Below are 14,554 nucleotides of genomic sequence, written 5' to 3'. Positions count from 1 at the left end.
GGGGACGGGGCGGTTGGGGGGCGGAGTGCAAACCCAGGGACGGGGTGGTCGGGGGGCCTGGCCCCGGCGATGGACATGGTGGGGGCAGCCTCTGAGGGCCCGGCCCTGTCCTGCTGGACGCAGGGTGGCTGGGCTAGGGCAGGCCGCAGGGTCGCGTGCAGTGTGGCAGTGCCTCCGAGGGCAGCCTCAGGGGCGGGGACACTCAGCCCTGTCCCCGCTACTCCGCCAGCCGGCCGGAGCCAGAACCACGGCGGCAACGTCTGCAGCACCTGGGGCGACTTCCACTACAAGACCTTCGACGGCGACATCTACCGCTTCCCCGGCCTCTGCGACTACAACCTGGCCTCCGACTGCAGGGACTCCTACAAGGAGTTCTCGGTGCACCTGAAGCGGGTCCCAGGCGAGGGCGGGGGCCTCCCGCAGATCGAGTCCGTGCTGCTGACCCTGGGGGACGACACCGTCTACCTCACACGCCAGCTGGCCGTGATGAACGGCGCCATGTGAGTGGGGCCCTCCTGCGTCCCAGTACCGGGGCGCAACGGCTCCCGCGGGCAAGCAAGTCCCCGCGCAGCCCCTCAAGACCCCCTTCTGCCCCAGCACACGAAGGAGAGCCTTGAGCTTTGAGTTCAGGTCACTAATTCATTCAACAAACACCGCTGAGCCTGCCCCAGCAGGCAAGGGGCTTCCCTGGTCCTGTGAGTCCTTTGCAGCCCCTCCCCTCGGAGCCCACCAGGTCCTGCCGGGCCTGTGCACCACCCCCCTGGCTGGAGTTACATGCGGACCTGTTGTTCCCGGATTGTCTTCGGAACAATGAGGCCCAATAAGCGCATTCCTGACCCACCTGCAGGACGCCCCCTTTTCCTGCCCCAGGGGGTTCTGTTTCCTGCCGGAGGCTCCAGCCTGGGGGTAGCGGGGGCTGTGGGGGTGAGGCGCGGAGGCTGGGGTGAGCACAGGTCCTGCCTGGGCCCTGGCAGCTGCAGGGTCGGCCGTGGAGGCCATGGGCAGGGTTGGAGACCCGTGGGGGTGGCCCTGGCTCAGAGGGCCCGGAGGTGGTTGGGGGGTCCGGGCCCTCTCCTCCCCCAGACATGGTGTCCTCAGCCCCAGCGAGGGGCCGTGCCCAGCGCAGCGCCCCAGGGAGGAGAGCTGTGCGGGGCTGGCTCCGCCCAGACGACGGGGACAGGTGGACAGGTGCTCCCTGCCCACGCCCCTGTGCCCTCCGACCCCGTCTACAGCCCCAGGTGGGAGCAGGCCCCGCCAGGCTGGTGCACCAAGTCCGGGGCCTCCCCCTACCACACGTGATGCACATGTGAGGCACACGCAGTGCGCATGTGATGCCCACGTGACGTTCGCAGCCCCAGAACCCCCAGGCAGCGGGACCCTGGGAGGGCAGACCAGGTGGGCCCTGGCGGTGCCCCGAGAGACTCCCGTGCCCCCAGGGTCAGCACCCCGCACTACGGCCCCGGGCTGCTCATCGACAAGAACGACGCCTACACCAAGGTCTACTCCCGCGCCGGACTCACCCTCATGTGGGACCAGGAGGATTCCCTCATGGTGGGTGCGGCCGGCAAGGAGCCCTGGGGCGGGACCTCCGGGGAGGGTGGGGGTGGGGCGGGACCCAGCAGCCGGGGTCGGGGGTCAGCAGTGGAAGCGGGCCTGGGCGGGGCCCTCACTGTGACCTCTGCCAGGCCGGTCTCTGTGGCCCACCTGGCTCCAGCCCAAATAAGGGGCGCGTCTGTGGGGGTCCCGGTGGTGGCCCTGGACCCTGGGCCTGGTCAGGCCAGCTCACTCGCCCCTCCCACACAGCTGGAGCTGGACAGTAAGTTCCAGAACCACACCTGCGGCCTCTGCGGGGACTACAACGGCCTGCAGACCTACTCGGAATTTCTCGCGGACGGTGAGGCCGGCTCCGGGCTGGGCGGGGCTGGGGCGGCTGCAGCCCCAGGCCCCGCTCAAGGGCTGTGCACCCCTAGGCGTGCTCATCAGCGCCCTCGAGTTCGGGAACATGCAGAAAGTCAACGAGCCGGAGGAGCAGTGCGAGGAGCCCGAGGAGGCTTCGACGCCCGAGTCCTGCTCCGAGCATGTGAGTTCTCGGCCTGCGGCTCCCGTCCCGACGGCCACCCGTGGGCGGGAGTGACGGGCGCGAGCAGCCTGCCCACCGGCCTCCGTCCCCAGCGCGCCGAGTGCGAGACGCTGCTGACCGCCGAGGCCTTTGAGGCCTGCCAGGACCTGGTGCCGCGGGAGCCGTACGTGAGCGCCTGCGTGCAGGACCGCTGCCAGTGCCCTGCCAACGACACCTGCGTCTGCAGCACGGTTGCCCAGTTCTCGCGCCAGTGTTCCCACGCCGGCGGCCGGCCCGGGAACTGGAGGACCCCCACGCTGTGCCGTAAGCGCCCCTGCGGGCGGGACCCTGGGGAGCTCCCCGAGGCGGCCTCTACACCCGGGCGGGGCAGCCCGACACCGAGCGCCCCACGGCCGGCTCACCCCGCTGCCGTTGCCATTCCAGCCAAGAGCTGCCCTGGCAACATGGTTTACCTGGAGAGCGGCTCGCCCTGCATGGACAGCTGCTCACACCTGGAGGTCAGCAGCCTGTGCGAGGAGCACTACATGGACGGCTGTTTCTGCCCGGAAGGTGCGCGCCCCGGGAGCCCCGGGGGAGGAGGGGGTGCTGCCCCGAGGCCACCCTCCCTGGCCTGTGCGGTGGACAGGTGGCCTTGCTGCCTTGGGCCTGAGGTTCTCCCCTGCACTGAAGGGTAGCTTTGCTGGGCGGTGGGGCAGCAAGGCACAGAGAGTGCCTCTCCCGCTCTCGGGCCCCACCTGGTCCCAGGGGCAGGTCCCGATGGACGGCACCAAGGCCAAGACCCTCCTGTAGCGGTGGCTTCAGGGAGGCTGAGAAGGGGACAGGCCTTCCTGGTCGTCACCTGGCCCTGGCCTGAGACTAGTGGGAACCGCAGGTGTCAGCCCAAAGGGTCAGACGTGCCTGCAGGTGGGAGGCCGGCTAGGGTCACGCCAGGTCCTTGGCTCTCCCAGGCACCGTGTACGACGACATCGCGGGCGGCGGCTGCATCCCTGCCAGCCAGTGCCACTGCAGGCTGCACGGGCACCAGTACGCCCCGGGCCAGGAGATCACCAACGACTGCGAGCAGTGGTGAGGCTCGCGCCCGCGGCTCGGGGACCGGGCAGGCTGGCGCAGCAGCCGGACGCTGACCCGTGCCCCCGCCCAACAGTGTCTGCGATGCTGGCCGCTGGGTGTGCCAAGACCTGCCGTGCCCTGGGACCTGTGCGCTGGAAGGCGGTGCCCACATCACCACCTTCGACGGGAAAAAGTACACCTTCCACGGGGACTGCTACTACGTCCTGGCCAAGGTGGGCTGGCCGGGGTCCGGGGCGTGGGGCCGGCGGCAGGCCCGGGGCTGTCCGGTGGGCAGCAGCAGCCGGGGGCTGTCCCTGGACGGCGCTGCCTCGGGCTGGAGTCTGAGAACAGCTTCCCCTCTAAGCCGCCACTGGGGCCCGGGCTGAGGGGCTGCCTGCCCCGGCCCCGGTCCCCGCAACGCCGCCCCTCCCTGCGCAGGACGACCTCAACGGCTCCTACGCCCTCCTGGGCGAGCTGGCGTCCTGCGGCTCCTCAGACACGCAGACCTGCCTGAAGACGGTGCTGCTGCTGGCCGACGATGAGAAGAACGTGAGCCCCCCACCCCAGCCCCAGCGCCCCGGGGGCCCCGCAGCCCCCACAGCCCCACGCAGCCCGGCCTTCCCCGCAGGTGGTGGCCTTCAGGTCCGACGGCAGCGTGATGCTGAACGAGCTGCAGATGCGGCTGCCCCACGTGACGCGTGAGTCCGCTCTGCCCGCCGGGCCGGATCCACGGGAGGCTGGCGGGTGGGCCCGGGGAGGGGCCCTGTGGCTCTGGCAGACCGCTGTCTCGGGCCCCTGCTGGGGGGACAGTGGGAGGGTGTCCCCTCCTGCTGGAGGGACCCAGAGCCCACGGCCCCTCCCTCACTGTGCCCCCCAGCCAGCTTCTCCGTGCTCCGCCCCTCCTCCTACCACGTCGTCATGAGCACGGCCTTCGGCCTCCGGCTGCAGGTGCAGCTGGCCCCCATCATGCAGCTCTTCGTGACGCTGGACCAGGCCGCCCAGGGCCAGGTGCAGGGTGAGTGGCCCTGCCCCGCCTGCTGCCCCGAGGGCCCCCCGGGGGGCCTGGCCCCCGCCCGCCCGGGCGCCTCCCCAGCCCTGTCCTGCCCCCTCAGGCCTCTGCGGGAACTTCAACGGCCTGGAGAGTGACGACTTCCTGACGGCGGGCGGGCTGGTGGAGGCCACGGGGGCCGGCTTCGCCAACACCTGGAAGGCCCAGTCGAGCTGCCAGGACAAGGAGGACTGGCTGGACGACCCCTGCTCCCTCAGCGTGGAGAGCGGTGAGGCCGGCCTTCCTCGCAGGGATGGGGTGGGGGTGGGGCGGCCCTCCACGCGGGGCCACCTGCTGTTCCCGCCCAGCGGCTGGTTTATGGTGGCACCTGCCAGGTGACCCGGCAGAGGAGCCGGGCCGCTAATTGCGGGGTGGTGGCCTTGGTCCTGGCGCTGGCCTGGAGCCTCGGCAGCGTGCCCTCCTGCTGTCCCGTCACACGTCACCCTGGGATGCCAGGCTCCTCAGGGTCGAGAGTGGGAGGCGGGAGGCCCCGGAGCTGGGGGGGCCCCATCTTGCTGAAGCTGCCTAGAGATTTGCCCAGAGAGAGGGCCCTGGGCTTGGGTCCACGGGGGGACGACGTCCGCTCCAGCCGGGGCGACCGGGAAGCCAGATCCAGGGGACGCTGGGGCGCCCAGCCCCGGCTGAGGCTCTGCCCCCCACCCACAGCCAATTACGCCGAGCACTGGTGCTCCCTCCTGAAGAAGACAGAGACGCCCTTCGGCAGGTGCCACTCGGCTGTGGACCCCGCCGAGTATTACAAGGTGAGTGGGGTCCTGGGAGCCATCAGGGCGTCCCTGAAGCCCTGGCTGAGCCTGCCGGCAGCCGAGCATGTGTGTGTGCGTGTGCGCGCGTGTGTGTGTGCGTGTGTGAGCACACGTCCGCGAGTGCCGGCACATATGCACGTGTGTGAGCGTCGCTTGCGCTCACGGGGGTGCTGGGGCCGTGCCCGGCCTCCACGCTTCACCGTCCGCCGCTTTCTTTGCCCGCAGAGGTGCAAGTACGACACGTGTAACTGTGAGAACAACGAAGACTGCTTGTGCGCCGCCCTGTCCTCCTACGCACACGCCTGCGCCGCCAAGGGCATCACGCTGTGGGGCTGGAGGGAGCAAGTCTGCAGTGAGTGCCGGCTGCTCGCCGAGACCCGGGGACGGGCGTCCAGGATGGGGGCCCGGGCCGTGGGCGGTGCAGGGAAGGGGTCAGGTCCCCGCCGCCGGCCACCCAGCTTCCAGCTTCACTGGTCAGGAGCGGGGAAAGCAGCCCCTCGTGCGCGAGGAGCAGTGACGCTGCAGGGACTGGAGCCTGGAGAGGTGGCAGCTGAGTTCGGAGCTGGGGGTCCCAGGTCACCGCCTTCCCTGGCCCCTGGGCCCTTCCGGGCAGAGTGTGGGCCCAGGGACAGCCTGTGGGGTGGGAGCCAGAGGTCAGGTCCCTCCTGCCCCTCACGCTGGCCCTTGGTGCCCCCGCAGACGAGGACGTGGACTCCTGCCCCAACTCGCAGCTCTTCCTGTACAACCTGACCACCTGCCAGCAGACCTGCCGCTCCCTCTCCGAGCCCGATGCCCACTGTCTCCAGGGCTTTGTGCCTGTGGACGGCTGCGGCTGCCCCGACCACACCTTCCTGGACGAGAAGGGCCGCTGTGTGCCTCTGGCCAAGTGCTCCTGCTACCACCGCGGCCTCTACCTGGAGGCGGGGGACGTGGTCGTGCGGCAGGAGGAGCGATGGTGGGTGCCGGGGCCTGGGGAGGGGGCACGGCGCGGGGGCTGAGTCTGCCCCGAGCAGAGACGTGGGAGGCCGCACCTGGGGGCGGTTCTGAGAGTGGCCAGGCTCACGTCTGTCCCGGGCAGTGGCGCTTCCCGTGGCCGCTCTGCGGGGGACAGAGCCTTGCCCTGCTCACCGTCCGCCTCCCCCCACAGCGTCTGCCGGAACGGGAGGCTGCACTGCGCGCAGGTCAAGCTGCTTGGTCAGAGTGAGTGGACGCCGCCCCGACCCGCGCTCGGCCGGGCCTGCTCCCCGCCCCTGCCTGCCTGAGCTGAGACAGCCCCTCCATCCTGCAGGCTGCGCGGCCCCAAAGATCCAGATCGACTGCAACAATCTGACCGCCCTGGCCACCGCAAAGCCCCGTCCCATCAGCTGCCAGACGCTGGCCGCCGGCTATGTGCGTGTGGGGGGCTGCCGTGGGCGGGCGGGGGTCCCTGGCTGTCTGGGCCTGTCGTGAAGGTGCAGGCAGCCTCTCATGCTGCGCCCCGCCCCGGGGCGTGGGTGCCGACTCCTGTGGACACCCGGGTCCCTGGGAGGGACGTGGAGGCCTGGGGCCTGGCCTGACCGCTGAGCCCTGCCCCTGCTGTCCTCAGTACCACACCGAGTGCATCAGCGGCTGCGTGTGCCCCGACGGGCTGATGGACGACGGCCGCGGCGGCTGCGTGGTGGAGGAGGAATGCCCCTGCGTCCACAACAGAGACGTGTATTCTCCTGGGGACAAGATCAAGGTGGACTGCAACAGCTGGTAAGCCGGCCTGGCGGCCACAGAGAACAGGCCAAGGGGCAGGTGCCTGTCCTGTGGGGTCTGCTGGGTCCTGTGGGACCACGTGGTGGCCCTCCGTGGCAGGGTGGTCTTCAGTGTCTGCCGCTGTCCCTGGAGCCAAGGTTGGTGTGTTTGGTGCCACTTACGGGGCTAGAGTGGGAGCCTGCAGGTGTCCTGTGTGGGCTGCCTGGGACGCTGGCCCCACGGTGGTGCCCGGGGCCTCGTCCAGGCCCCGTTTGAGCAGGGGTGGGGGGCCCCCAGGTCCCTTCAGGCTCCTCTCCTGTCCTCAGCACCTGCCAGAAAGGACGCTGGGTGTGCACCCAGGCTATGTGCCACGGAACCTGCTCCATCTACGGGAGTGGCCACTACGTCACCTTTGACGGGAAACACTATGACTTTGATGGACACTGCTCCTACGTGGCTGTCCAGGTGAGGCCACAGACACTGCCCAGTCCGCCCCTGAGTGTGGCCCTCAGCCCACGACGAAGCCCTGGGACGTGGGAGGGGCCCACCCTTCCTGGGCAGCAGCCCACGCTCTCAGGAGGATCCGGCCTTCCAGCAGTGGGTAGGGGGCATGATGATGCCCCTCCCCCAGCACTGTGACCTTCCTGTGGGTGCCTGGGGAGGGTGGGGTTGACAGACCAGCCGTGGGGACTGAGGGGCGTGTGGGGGGCAGTTAAGACAGGTCAAGAGGGGCTGGGGCTGAGCAGCTGCCCACACGGGTGGTCTGAACCCCACGCCCCTTGGCGCGGTGTCATCGTCCCCAGCCAGAAGAGGAGGGCTGAGGCTTGGTGGGGTCCGAGCCAGAGCACAGCTCCCCGGACCGGGGAGGGTGGGCCAGGGTCTGTCTGCTCTGGAGGCTGCCCGGCCCCTGCCAGCTGGGCTGCGCCGGGGCCCCTACGGCTGACGCTGCCCTGTCGCCCAGGACTACTGTGGCCAGAACTCCTCACTGGGCTCCTTCAGCATCATCACCGAGAATGTCCCCTGTGGCACCACGGGTGTCACCTGCTCCAAGGCCATCAAGATCTTCTTGGGGGTGAGTGCTGCTGGCCCCTGGGGACACCGGAGCCCTCAGGGACCCTGGGGCCTGCCAGTGACTGGCCCTCTCCTCCGGGCAGAGGACGGAGCTGAAGCTGGAAGACAAGCACCATGTGGTGATCCAGCGTGACGTGGGCCACCACGTGCCCTACACCACGCGGGAGGTGGGTCAGTACCTGGTGGTCGAGGCCAGCATCGGCGTCATCGTCATCTGGGACAAGAAGACCACCGTCTTTGTCAAGCTGGATCCGTCCTACAAGGTGGGCTGCCCCCGCCCGCCCTGCCCCCACCCTCTCTCCCGTGGCCCCTTCTCCGAGCTGAGCGTGTCCCTTGCAGGGCGCTGTGTGTGGCCTGTGCGGGAACTTCGACCACCGCTCCAGCAACGACCTCACCACGCGGGACCACATGGTGGTCAGCAGTGAGCTGGACTTCGGGAACAGCTGGAAAGAGGCCTCCACCTGCCCGGACGTGAGCACCGTCCCTGAGCCCTGCAGCCTGAACCCGCACCGCCACTCCTGGGCCGAGAAGCAGTGCAGCATCCTCAAGAGCAGCGTGTTCAGCGCCTGCCACAGCAAGGTGGGGTGGTGGGCGGGGCCGGCTGTAGGCAGAGCAGGGCTGTGGGCGGGGATGTGGGCAGGGCAGGGGCGGGGCAGCTGTAGGCAGAGCAGGGTGGTGGGCGGGGATGTGGGCAGGGCCGGCTATAGGCAGGGGCAGTGGGTGGGGCGGGGCCACCGCATGCTAATGAGAAGGGCGTGGCCACGGGTGGAGTCGGGCTGGGCGGCTGCTTCTCAGAGGGCTCTGTAGGCACCTTGCACACGCCTTCCAAGTTTGGCTCTGGCATCTGTTGGACAGGTGACCATATGACCAGCTCTTCCTCTGAGACCCCTGGCTGGACCTCTAGCCTCCTGCTACCTTCCTAGGCTCACAGGCTCACCTAGGAGGGAGAAAGGACACACCACCCACTAAGGCCCTGGCCCTCAGCTAGGGCAGTGGGGGGAGGGGCGGGTTTTAGGATTGTCATCCTACAGCTGAGGACTGCAGGGCTCTGAGAAGCTGGATGACAGGTCTGTACAGCCAGTCCTCCAGACATCTCCTCTGGGGGCTCTGGGAGGCTGGTGCCGGGTGACGTGCCCATCCTAGGAGCAGGGCCAGCTGCAGAGTCCTGAAGTTCTGGCCTCGTGACAGCAGCACGGGCCCGGGGTACACTGAGGTCTTCCCCCTAGGTGGACCCCAAGGCCTTCTATGAGGCCTGCGTGCACGACTCGTGCTCCTGCGACACGGGCGGGGACTGCGAGTGCTTCTGCTCTGCCGTGGCCGCCTACGCACAAGAGTGCACCAAGGAGGGCGCCTGTGTGTTCTGGAGGACGCCAGACCTGTGCCGTGAGTGCCCACCCGTTCCAGAGTCAGGGCTGACGGGGGCAGGGGCTGCCACGCAGCGGGCTGGGCGCCACTCCTGGCCCACCCAGCATGCACTTGTCGGGTGCCTTGTCCTCCATCCCCTCCCCCACTCCCCGGGCATCCTTCTTCAGGGCCACCGAGGGACCTGGGCTGGCAGGAGTAAGCTTGATGCGCTGCTGCCCCCGTGCCCCACCCAGCCTCACTCGCAGCTTGGCGCCCACCCGCACCTTCCCGAGTCTGACCCGTCCCCCTCTGGCCCCCAGCCGTGTTCTGCGACTACTACAACCCTCCGGATAAGTGCGAGTGGCACTACGAGCCGTGTGGGAACCGCAGCTTCGAGACCTGCAGGACGCTCAATGGCATCCACTCCAACATCTCCGTGTCCTACCTGGAGGGTGAGCGGGCGCCAGCAGCCCACGCGGGGCACGGCCTCCAGGAGGTGGCAGCCGGCTGGCCCGGCCCGTGTGGGGTGGAAGGCGGTGTGGTCTGGAGACCCACAGGGACACCCCGAGAGATGTCCTTGATGGTCTGGGGACCCGAGGCCAGGGGGGAGCCAGGCTCACCTTGTCGCAGAATCAGGGAGGAAGCAGGTTGATGTGCAAACTTGAGACGTCAGGAGCTGGGGTGCTGTGGGCTGCGTGGAGCCAGGTGGGGGGCATTGCAGACACAGGTCTGCGGGTCCTCTGGGGGTGCTGGCGTCTGAGCTGGGAACTAGTGCCGCGAAGGAGCGAGGTGGGGGAAAGAGTGCCCCGCTGTGCCGGAGGGCCAGGGGCCAGGCGAGGCTCGGGGGCTGGGCAGGGCCGGGCTGCCCACCAGCAGGCCGTGTGGGGCCCAGTGGGGCCGGGAGACCCCTGGCTGAAGAACCCTGGGAAGAGGGGCGACGGGTGGGTCTGCGGGACAGGAGTCCTCTGTGGTGGTCCCAGCCCTGTGTCTGTGCCCACCAGGCTGCTACCCCCGATGCCCCAAGGACAGGCCCATCTATGATGAGGACCTGAAGAAGTGTGTCTCCGGGAACAAGTGTGGCTGCTACGTGGAAGACACTCGCTACCTACCCGGAGCGTCGGTTCCCACCGAGGAGATCTGCAAGTCTTGGTACCTGAGCCCAGGTGGCGGGGGCCTAGGGGAGGTGTACCTACAGGCGCATGTCAGCACACGCGTGGACACAGCCCACACACAGGTGCACAAGCACTGTACACGTGTTCACACACACGGACACAGGCATGGAGACACACACAGTCACCTGTGCACACGCATACGCCCGCAGGAGCCACGCCACAGAGGCGCGGGAGCCCTCTGCTCTCGTCCTGTCCCGGTGGGCTGGCATTTCCTGCCTGCCCTGCTCCCTTCCTGCCCACAGTTGGAACCCAGGGGTGGGGCTCCTTTGGAGCTGGGTTTTGGGGCAGTGCCGGGTGTCTGGGCCGCACTCGCGGCAGGGGAAGCGGTGTCTGCAGGGAGGGGAGGCCTTGGCGGGAAGGCGCCTGCAGCCGTGGCCCTTGCCTTGCAGCGTGTGCACCGACTCTTCTCACATTGTCTGCCGGCCTGAGGAAGGTAAAGGGGCCACGGGCCAGGGCCCCCGACCGGGGAAGCCGGGGCTTGGGCGAGGCCTGGTCTCTCCCAGGCTGTGCCCCGTGGGCCCCTGACACGCGGCTGCCCTCAGAGTTCACGCGACACGTTTGCTCCTTGTGGGGAGCGGGTGCCCTGGGGGCCGGTGTCTGCGCCGATGCGGGCCCTGTTTCCTGGGGGGAGGCTCTGGGGCTGGAGTCCCGCTAAGGCGTTTGTCTGCCACTTGTTGGAACTGGGGTGTGCCCGGCTGTCCCCACCTCTCGCTCCCTCTCACCCCAGGGAAGATTTTGAACCTGACCCAGGATGGCGTCTTCTGCTACTGGGAGACCTGCGGGCCCAACGGGACGGTGGAGAAGCACTTCGACATCTGCGAGTCCACCACGACACGCCCGTCCACCCCGACGGTCTCCACCACGCCCACCCCCGGCAGCCGCCCCAGCTTCACCACCACCACTGGCTCCCCGACCCCCAGCACAGGTGAGCCCCTGACGTCCTGGGGCCTGGCCCTGCCCTGCACCCAGCACTGGCCCCCGGCACAGACGGCCCTTCTCGGGGCAGGGCCCGCCAGGCTCCGAGCCCTGCCAATCGGCCGTGCGGTGAAGGCACTGGCGTTGCTCTGAGCTGGGAGACGTGGCCCCTGAATCCCTGGCCTCACGAGCTGGGATGGCCACATCACGTCCACGTCCCCAAGCCCAGACCACGGCGGAAGGTGACTTGGGGACATTTCCGACAACCGGCAGGAAAATATCCCTCAGGGTTAGGGAGGTTGGAGAACTTTCCTTCAGAAGTGCCCCTGCATCGGTTCTGGTTGAAACTGCAGCTCCCCCCCACACGCTGCCAGGGGTGTGACAGCCACAGGAAAAGAGACACTTTTAAAAATTCAAAAAAGACTTAGAAATCTTGACGTAGGCAGTAACGTCCTCTCTTTTCCCTCTTCCTTGCAGCGTCATCGACAGCTCCCGGTAAGTGGCGTGGACGGCATCTCGCACTGATACACGGCGGCAGGGTCGCATGTGCCCTGGGGCTCCCTTGGCACGCAGACGTGAGGGGCGGGGCGCACCTGCTCGCAGACCAAAGACCGGTGTATTTCGGTGGCTGTGCGGGGTGTGCTGAGGCCAGGCACTAATGAGGCGGGACCTGCACAGCTCTGGTGGACGCATCGTTGGTCAAGAGTAGAGACAAAGCCCTCTCTGGCTTCCTCAGGGGAACGGGTGACCCTTTTGTTCCTTAGTTTTTGGACACAAATATTTGAGAATAGACGAGGAGGGGCACTGGGCTGGAGCTTGGAGACGGGGTGTGGCCTGCCTGGGCGTGCCCTGGCGTGGCCCCTCCTCTCTGCTCATTTTTCAGTTGCAAAATGAGGCTGGCAGTGGGGTCCAGCCCTGGACTCTGGCGCTATGATCTGGTCCCAGCAATGACTGGGATAGGAGGGGCTGGATCTGGGGGACGGTCACAGAGGCCACTGAGTCCTCTGAGTCACGGTAGCCTCCTAGAGGATCCTCCCTCGAGGCACAGTGACCAATGCCAGCTTTGCTCCCCCAGAGCTGTGCTGCTTCTGGTCCGACTGGATCAACGACCACCACCCGGGCAGCAGCAGTGACAGCGGTGACCGAGAGACGTTTGAGGGTGTCTGCAGGGCTCCCGAGGACATCGAGTGCAGGTCGGCCACGGAGCCCCACCTCAGCTGGGAGGAGTTGGGCCAGAAGGTTCAGTGTGACGTCTCACTTGGCTTCATTTGCCACAACGAAGACCAGTTTGGAAACGGACCATTTGAACTCTGTTATGACTACGAGATACGTGTCAATTGCTGTCTGCTGATGGATGACTGTCCTCTGTCCACCCCAGCCACCACGACTGCAAGGAACACGCCCACCGCCATCCCTTCAACAACCGCCATCCCCATCCCTCCAACCGCCACCCCCATCCCTCCAACCGCCACCCCCATCCCTCCAACTGCCACCACCCCCATCCCTCCAACCGCCACCCCCATCCCTCCAACCACCACCACCCCCATCCCTCCAACCACCACCCCCATCCCTTCAACCATCACCACCTCCATCCCTCCAACAACCACTCCCATCCCTTCAACAACCACTCCCTTCCCTCCATCAAGCACCACCCACACCACGTCACCATCTTCAACAACTGTGCCCACTACCATAGAAAGGACTACCTCGGTGACAACCACTACTACGACATCCACAGCTACACCTACTCCTGAGCCCACCACTCCATCCACCCCAGTGCCAACAACCACTCCATGTGTGCTTGACTGCGAATGGACCGGGTGGCTGGATTCAGGGAAACCTGACTATTCGCAATCAGGTGGAGAAGTGGAATTGATTGGAGATGTCTGTGGACAAGGCCGGGCAACTAACATCTCCTGCAGAGCCGCCATGTACCCTGAAACTCCAATTGAAGAGCTTGGACAGACCGTAGTGTGCGATGTCTCAATGGGGCTGGAGTGCAAAAACCAAGACCAAAAGCCTGGCGGGATGATTCCCATGGCCTACTGCATCAACTACGAGATCAACGTGTACTGCTGTAAGTGTGGCAGCACACCTGCCTACACCACAACCACAGCCACAACGCTCCCTATCACCTCCACCCAGACACCTGGTGCCACCACCACAGAGACCCCATCCACAACACCTAGTACCACCACCACAGGGATCCCACTCCCAACACCTGGTACCACCACCCTTGGGACACCAACCACAACGCCTGGTACCACCACCCCAGGGAGACCAACCCTAACGCCTGGTACCACGACCACAGGGACACCAAACCCAACAGCTGGTACCACCACTACAGGGACACGAACCCCAATACTAGGACCACCCCAGGGACCCCACCCCCAACACCTGGTACCACCAGTACAGGGACACCTTCCCCAACACCTAGTACTACCACGACAGGGACCCCACCTCCAACACCTGGTACCACCAACACAGGGACACCAACCCGAACACCTGGTACCACCACCACAGGGACCCCACCCCCAATACCTGCCTACACCACGACAGGGACACCAACCCCAACACCTGGTATCACCACCACAGGGAACCCACGGCCAACACCTGGTACCACCACCACAGGGATCCCACCCCCAACACCTGGTACCACAACCACAGGGACACTATCCACAACACCTGGTACCACCACCACAAGGACACCAACCCCAACACCTGGTACCACCACCGCAGGGACACCAACCCCAACAACTGGTAACACAAGCAGAGGGACCCCACCCCCAACACCTGGTACCACCACGACAGTGTCCCCAGCCACAACACCGGGTACCACCACCCAAGGGAGCCCACCCCCAACACCTGGAACCACCACCACAGGGACCCCATCCACAACACTGGGTACCAGGACCACAGGGATCCTACCCCCAACACTTGGTACCACCAGCACAGGGAACACACCCCCAATACCTGCCTACACCACAACAGGGACACCAACCCCAACACCTGGTATGACCACCACAGGGACCCTACCGCCAACACCTGGTACCACCACCACAGGGACACCAACCCCAACACCTGGTACCACCACTGCAGGGACACCAACCCCAACAACTGGTACCACAACCACAGGGACCCCACCCCCAACACCTGGTACCACCACCACAGGGACCCCATCCAAAACACCTGGTACCACCACCACAGGGACCCAACACCCAACACCTGGTACCACCACCACAGTGACGGCATCCACAACACCTGGTATCACCACCACAGGGACTCGATCCCCAACAACTGGTACCACCAACACAGGGATACCAACCCCAACACCTGGTACCACCACCACAGGGACCCCACCCCCAACACCTGGTACCACCACCACAGGGAC

At 66.8% G+C, this 14,554-nt stretch overlaps 1 protein-coding gene across 1 annotated transcript in view; it reads left to right on the top strand.

Moving 5' to 3' along the window:
* Nucleotides 1-14,554, top strand: part of MUC2 (mucin 2, oligomeric mucus/gel-forming) — a 40,021-nt gene that overhangs the window by 14,469 nt on the left and 10,998 nt on the right. The window contains exons 5-34 of the mRNA XM_012651932.1: nucleotides 230-500; nucleotides 1,437-1,551; nucleotides 1,804-1,894; nucleotides 1,971-2,080; nucleotides 2,173-2,383; nucleotides 2,504-2,629; nucleotides 3,028-3,145; nucleotides 3,225-3,363; nucleotides 3,569-3,679; nucleotides 3,759-3,828; nucleotides 4,008-4,145; nucleotides 4,243-4,407; nucleotides 4,845-4,939; nucleotides 5,168-5,294; nucleotides 5,642-5,897; nucleotides 6,090-6,142; nucleotides 6,231-6,331; nucleotides 6,528-6,679; nucleotides 6,988-7,126; nucleotides 7,623-7,733; nucleotides 7,816-7,995; nucleotides 8,072-8,311; nucleotides 8,959-9,115; nucleotides 9,397-9,528; nucleotides 10,078-10,225; nucleotides 10,638-10,681; nucleotides 10,976-11,173; nucleotides 12,206-13,491; nucleotides 13,601-13,923; nucleotides 13,975-14,535. Of these exons, the coding sequence (XP_012507386.1) occupies nucleotides 230-500; nucleotides 1,437-1,551; nucleotides 1,804-1,894; nucleotides 1,971-2,080; nucleotides 2,173-2,383; nucleotides 2,504-2,629; nucleotides 3,028-3,145; nucleotides 3,225-3,363; nucleotides 3,569-3,679; nucleotides 3,759-3,828; nucleotides 4,008-4,145; nucleotides 4,243-4,407; nucleotides 4,845-4,939; nucleotides 5,168-5,294; nucleotides 5,642-5,897; nucleotides 6,090-6,142; nucleotides 6,231-6,331; nucleotides 6,528-6,679; nucleotides 6,988-7,126; nucleotides 7,623-7,733; nucleotides 7,816-7,995; nucleotides 8,072-8,311; nucleotides 8,959-9,115; nucleotides 9,397-9,528; nucleotides 10,078-10,225; nucleotides 10,638-10,681; nucleotides 10,976-11,173; nucleotides 12,206-13,491; nucleotides 13,601-13,923; nucleotides 13,975-14,535 (5,968 nt within the window). The remainder of the gene's footprint in view (nucleotides 1-229; nucleotides 501-1,436; nucleotides 1,552-1,803; nucleotides 1,895-1,970; nucleotides 2,081-2,172; nucleotides 2,384-2,503; nucleotides 2,630-3,027; nucleotides 3,146-3,224; nucleotides 3,364-3,568; nucleotides 3,680-3,758; nucleotides 3,829-4,007; nucleotides 4,146-4,242; nucleotides 4,408-4,844; nucleotides 4,940-5,167; nucleotides 5,295-5,641; nucleotides 5,898-6,089; nucleotides 6,143-6,230; nucleotides 6,332-6,527; nucleotides 6,680-6,987; nucleotides 7,127-7,622; nucleotides 7,734-7,815; nucleotides 7,996-8,071; nucleotides 8,312-8,958; nucleotides 9,116-9,396; nucleotides 9,529-10,077; nucleotides 10,226-10,637; nucleotides 10,682-10,975; nucleotides 11,174-12,205; nucleotides 13,492-13,600; nucleotides 13,924-13,974; nucleotides 14,536-14,554) is intronic.

The sequence above is a fragment of the Propithecus coquereli genome, unplaced genomic scaffold (genome assembly GCF_000956105.1).
Source record: "Propithecus coquereli isolate 6110/MARCELLA unplaced genomic scaffold, Pcoq_1.0 Scaffold377, whole genome shotgun sequence".
Classification (NCBI taxonomy): Eukaryota; Metazoa; Chordata; class Mammalia; order Primates; family Indriidae; genus Propithecus; species Propithecus coquereli.
Note: the sequence above shows the minus strand (reverse complement) of the source record. Positions and strands in the feature narration are given on the sequence as shown.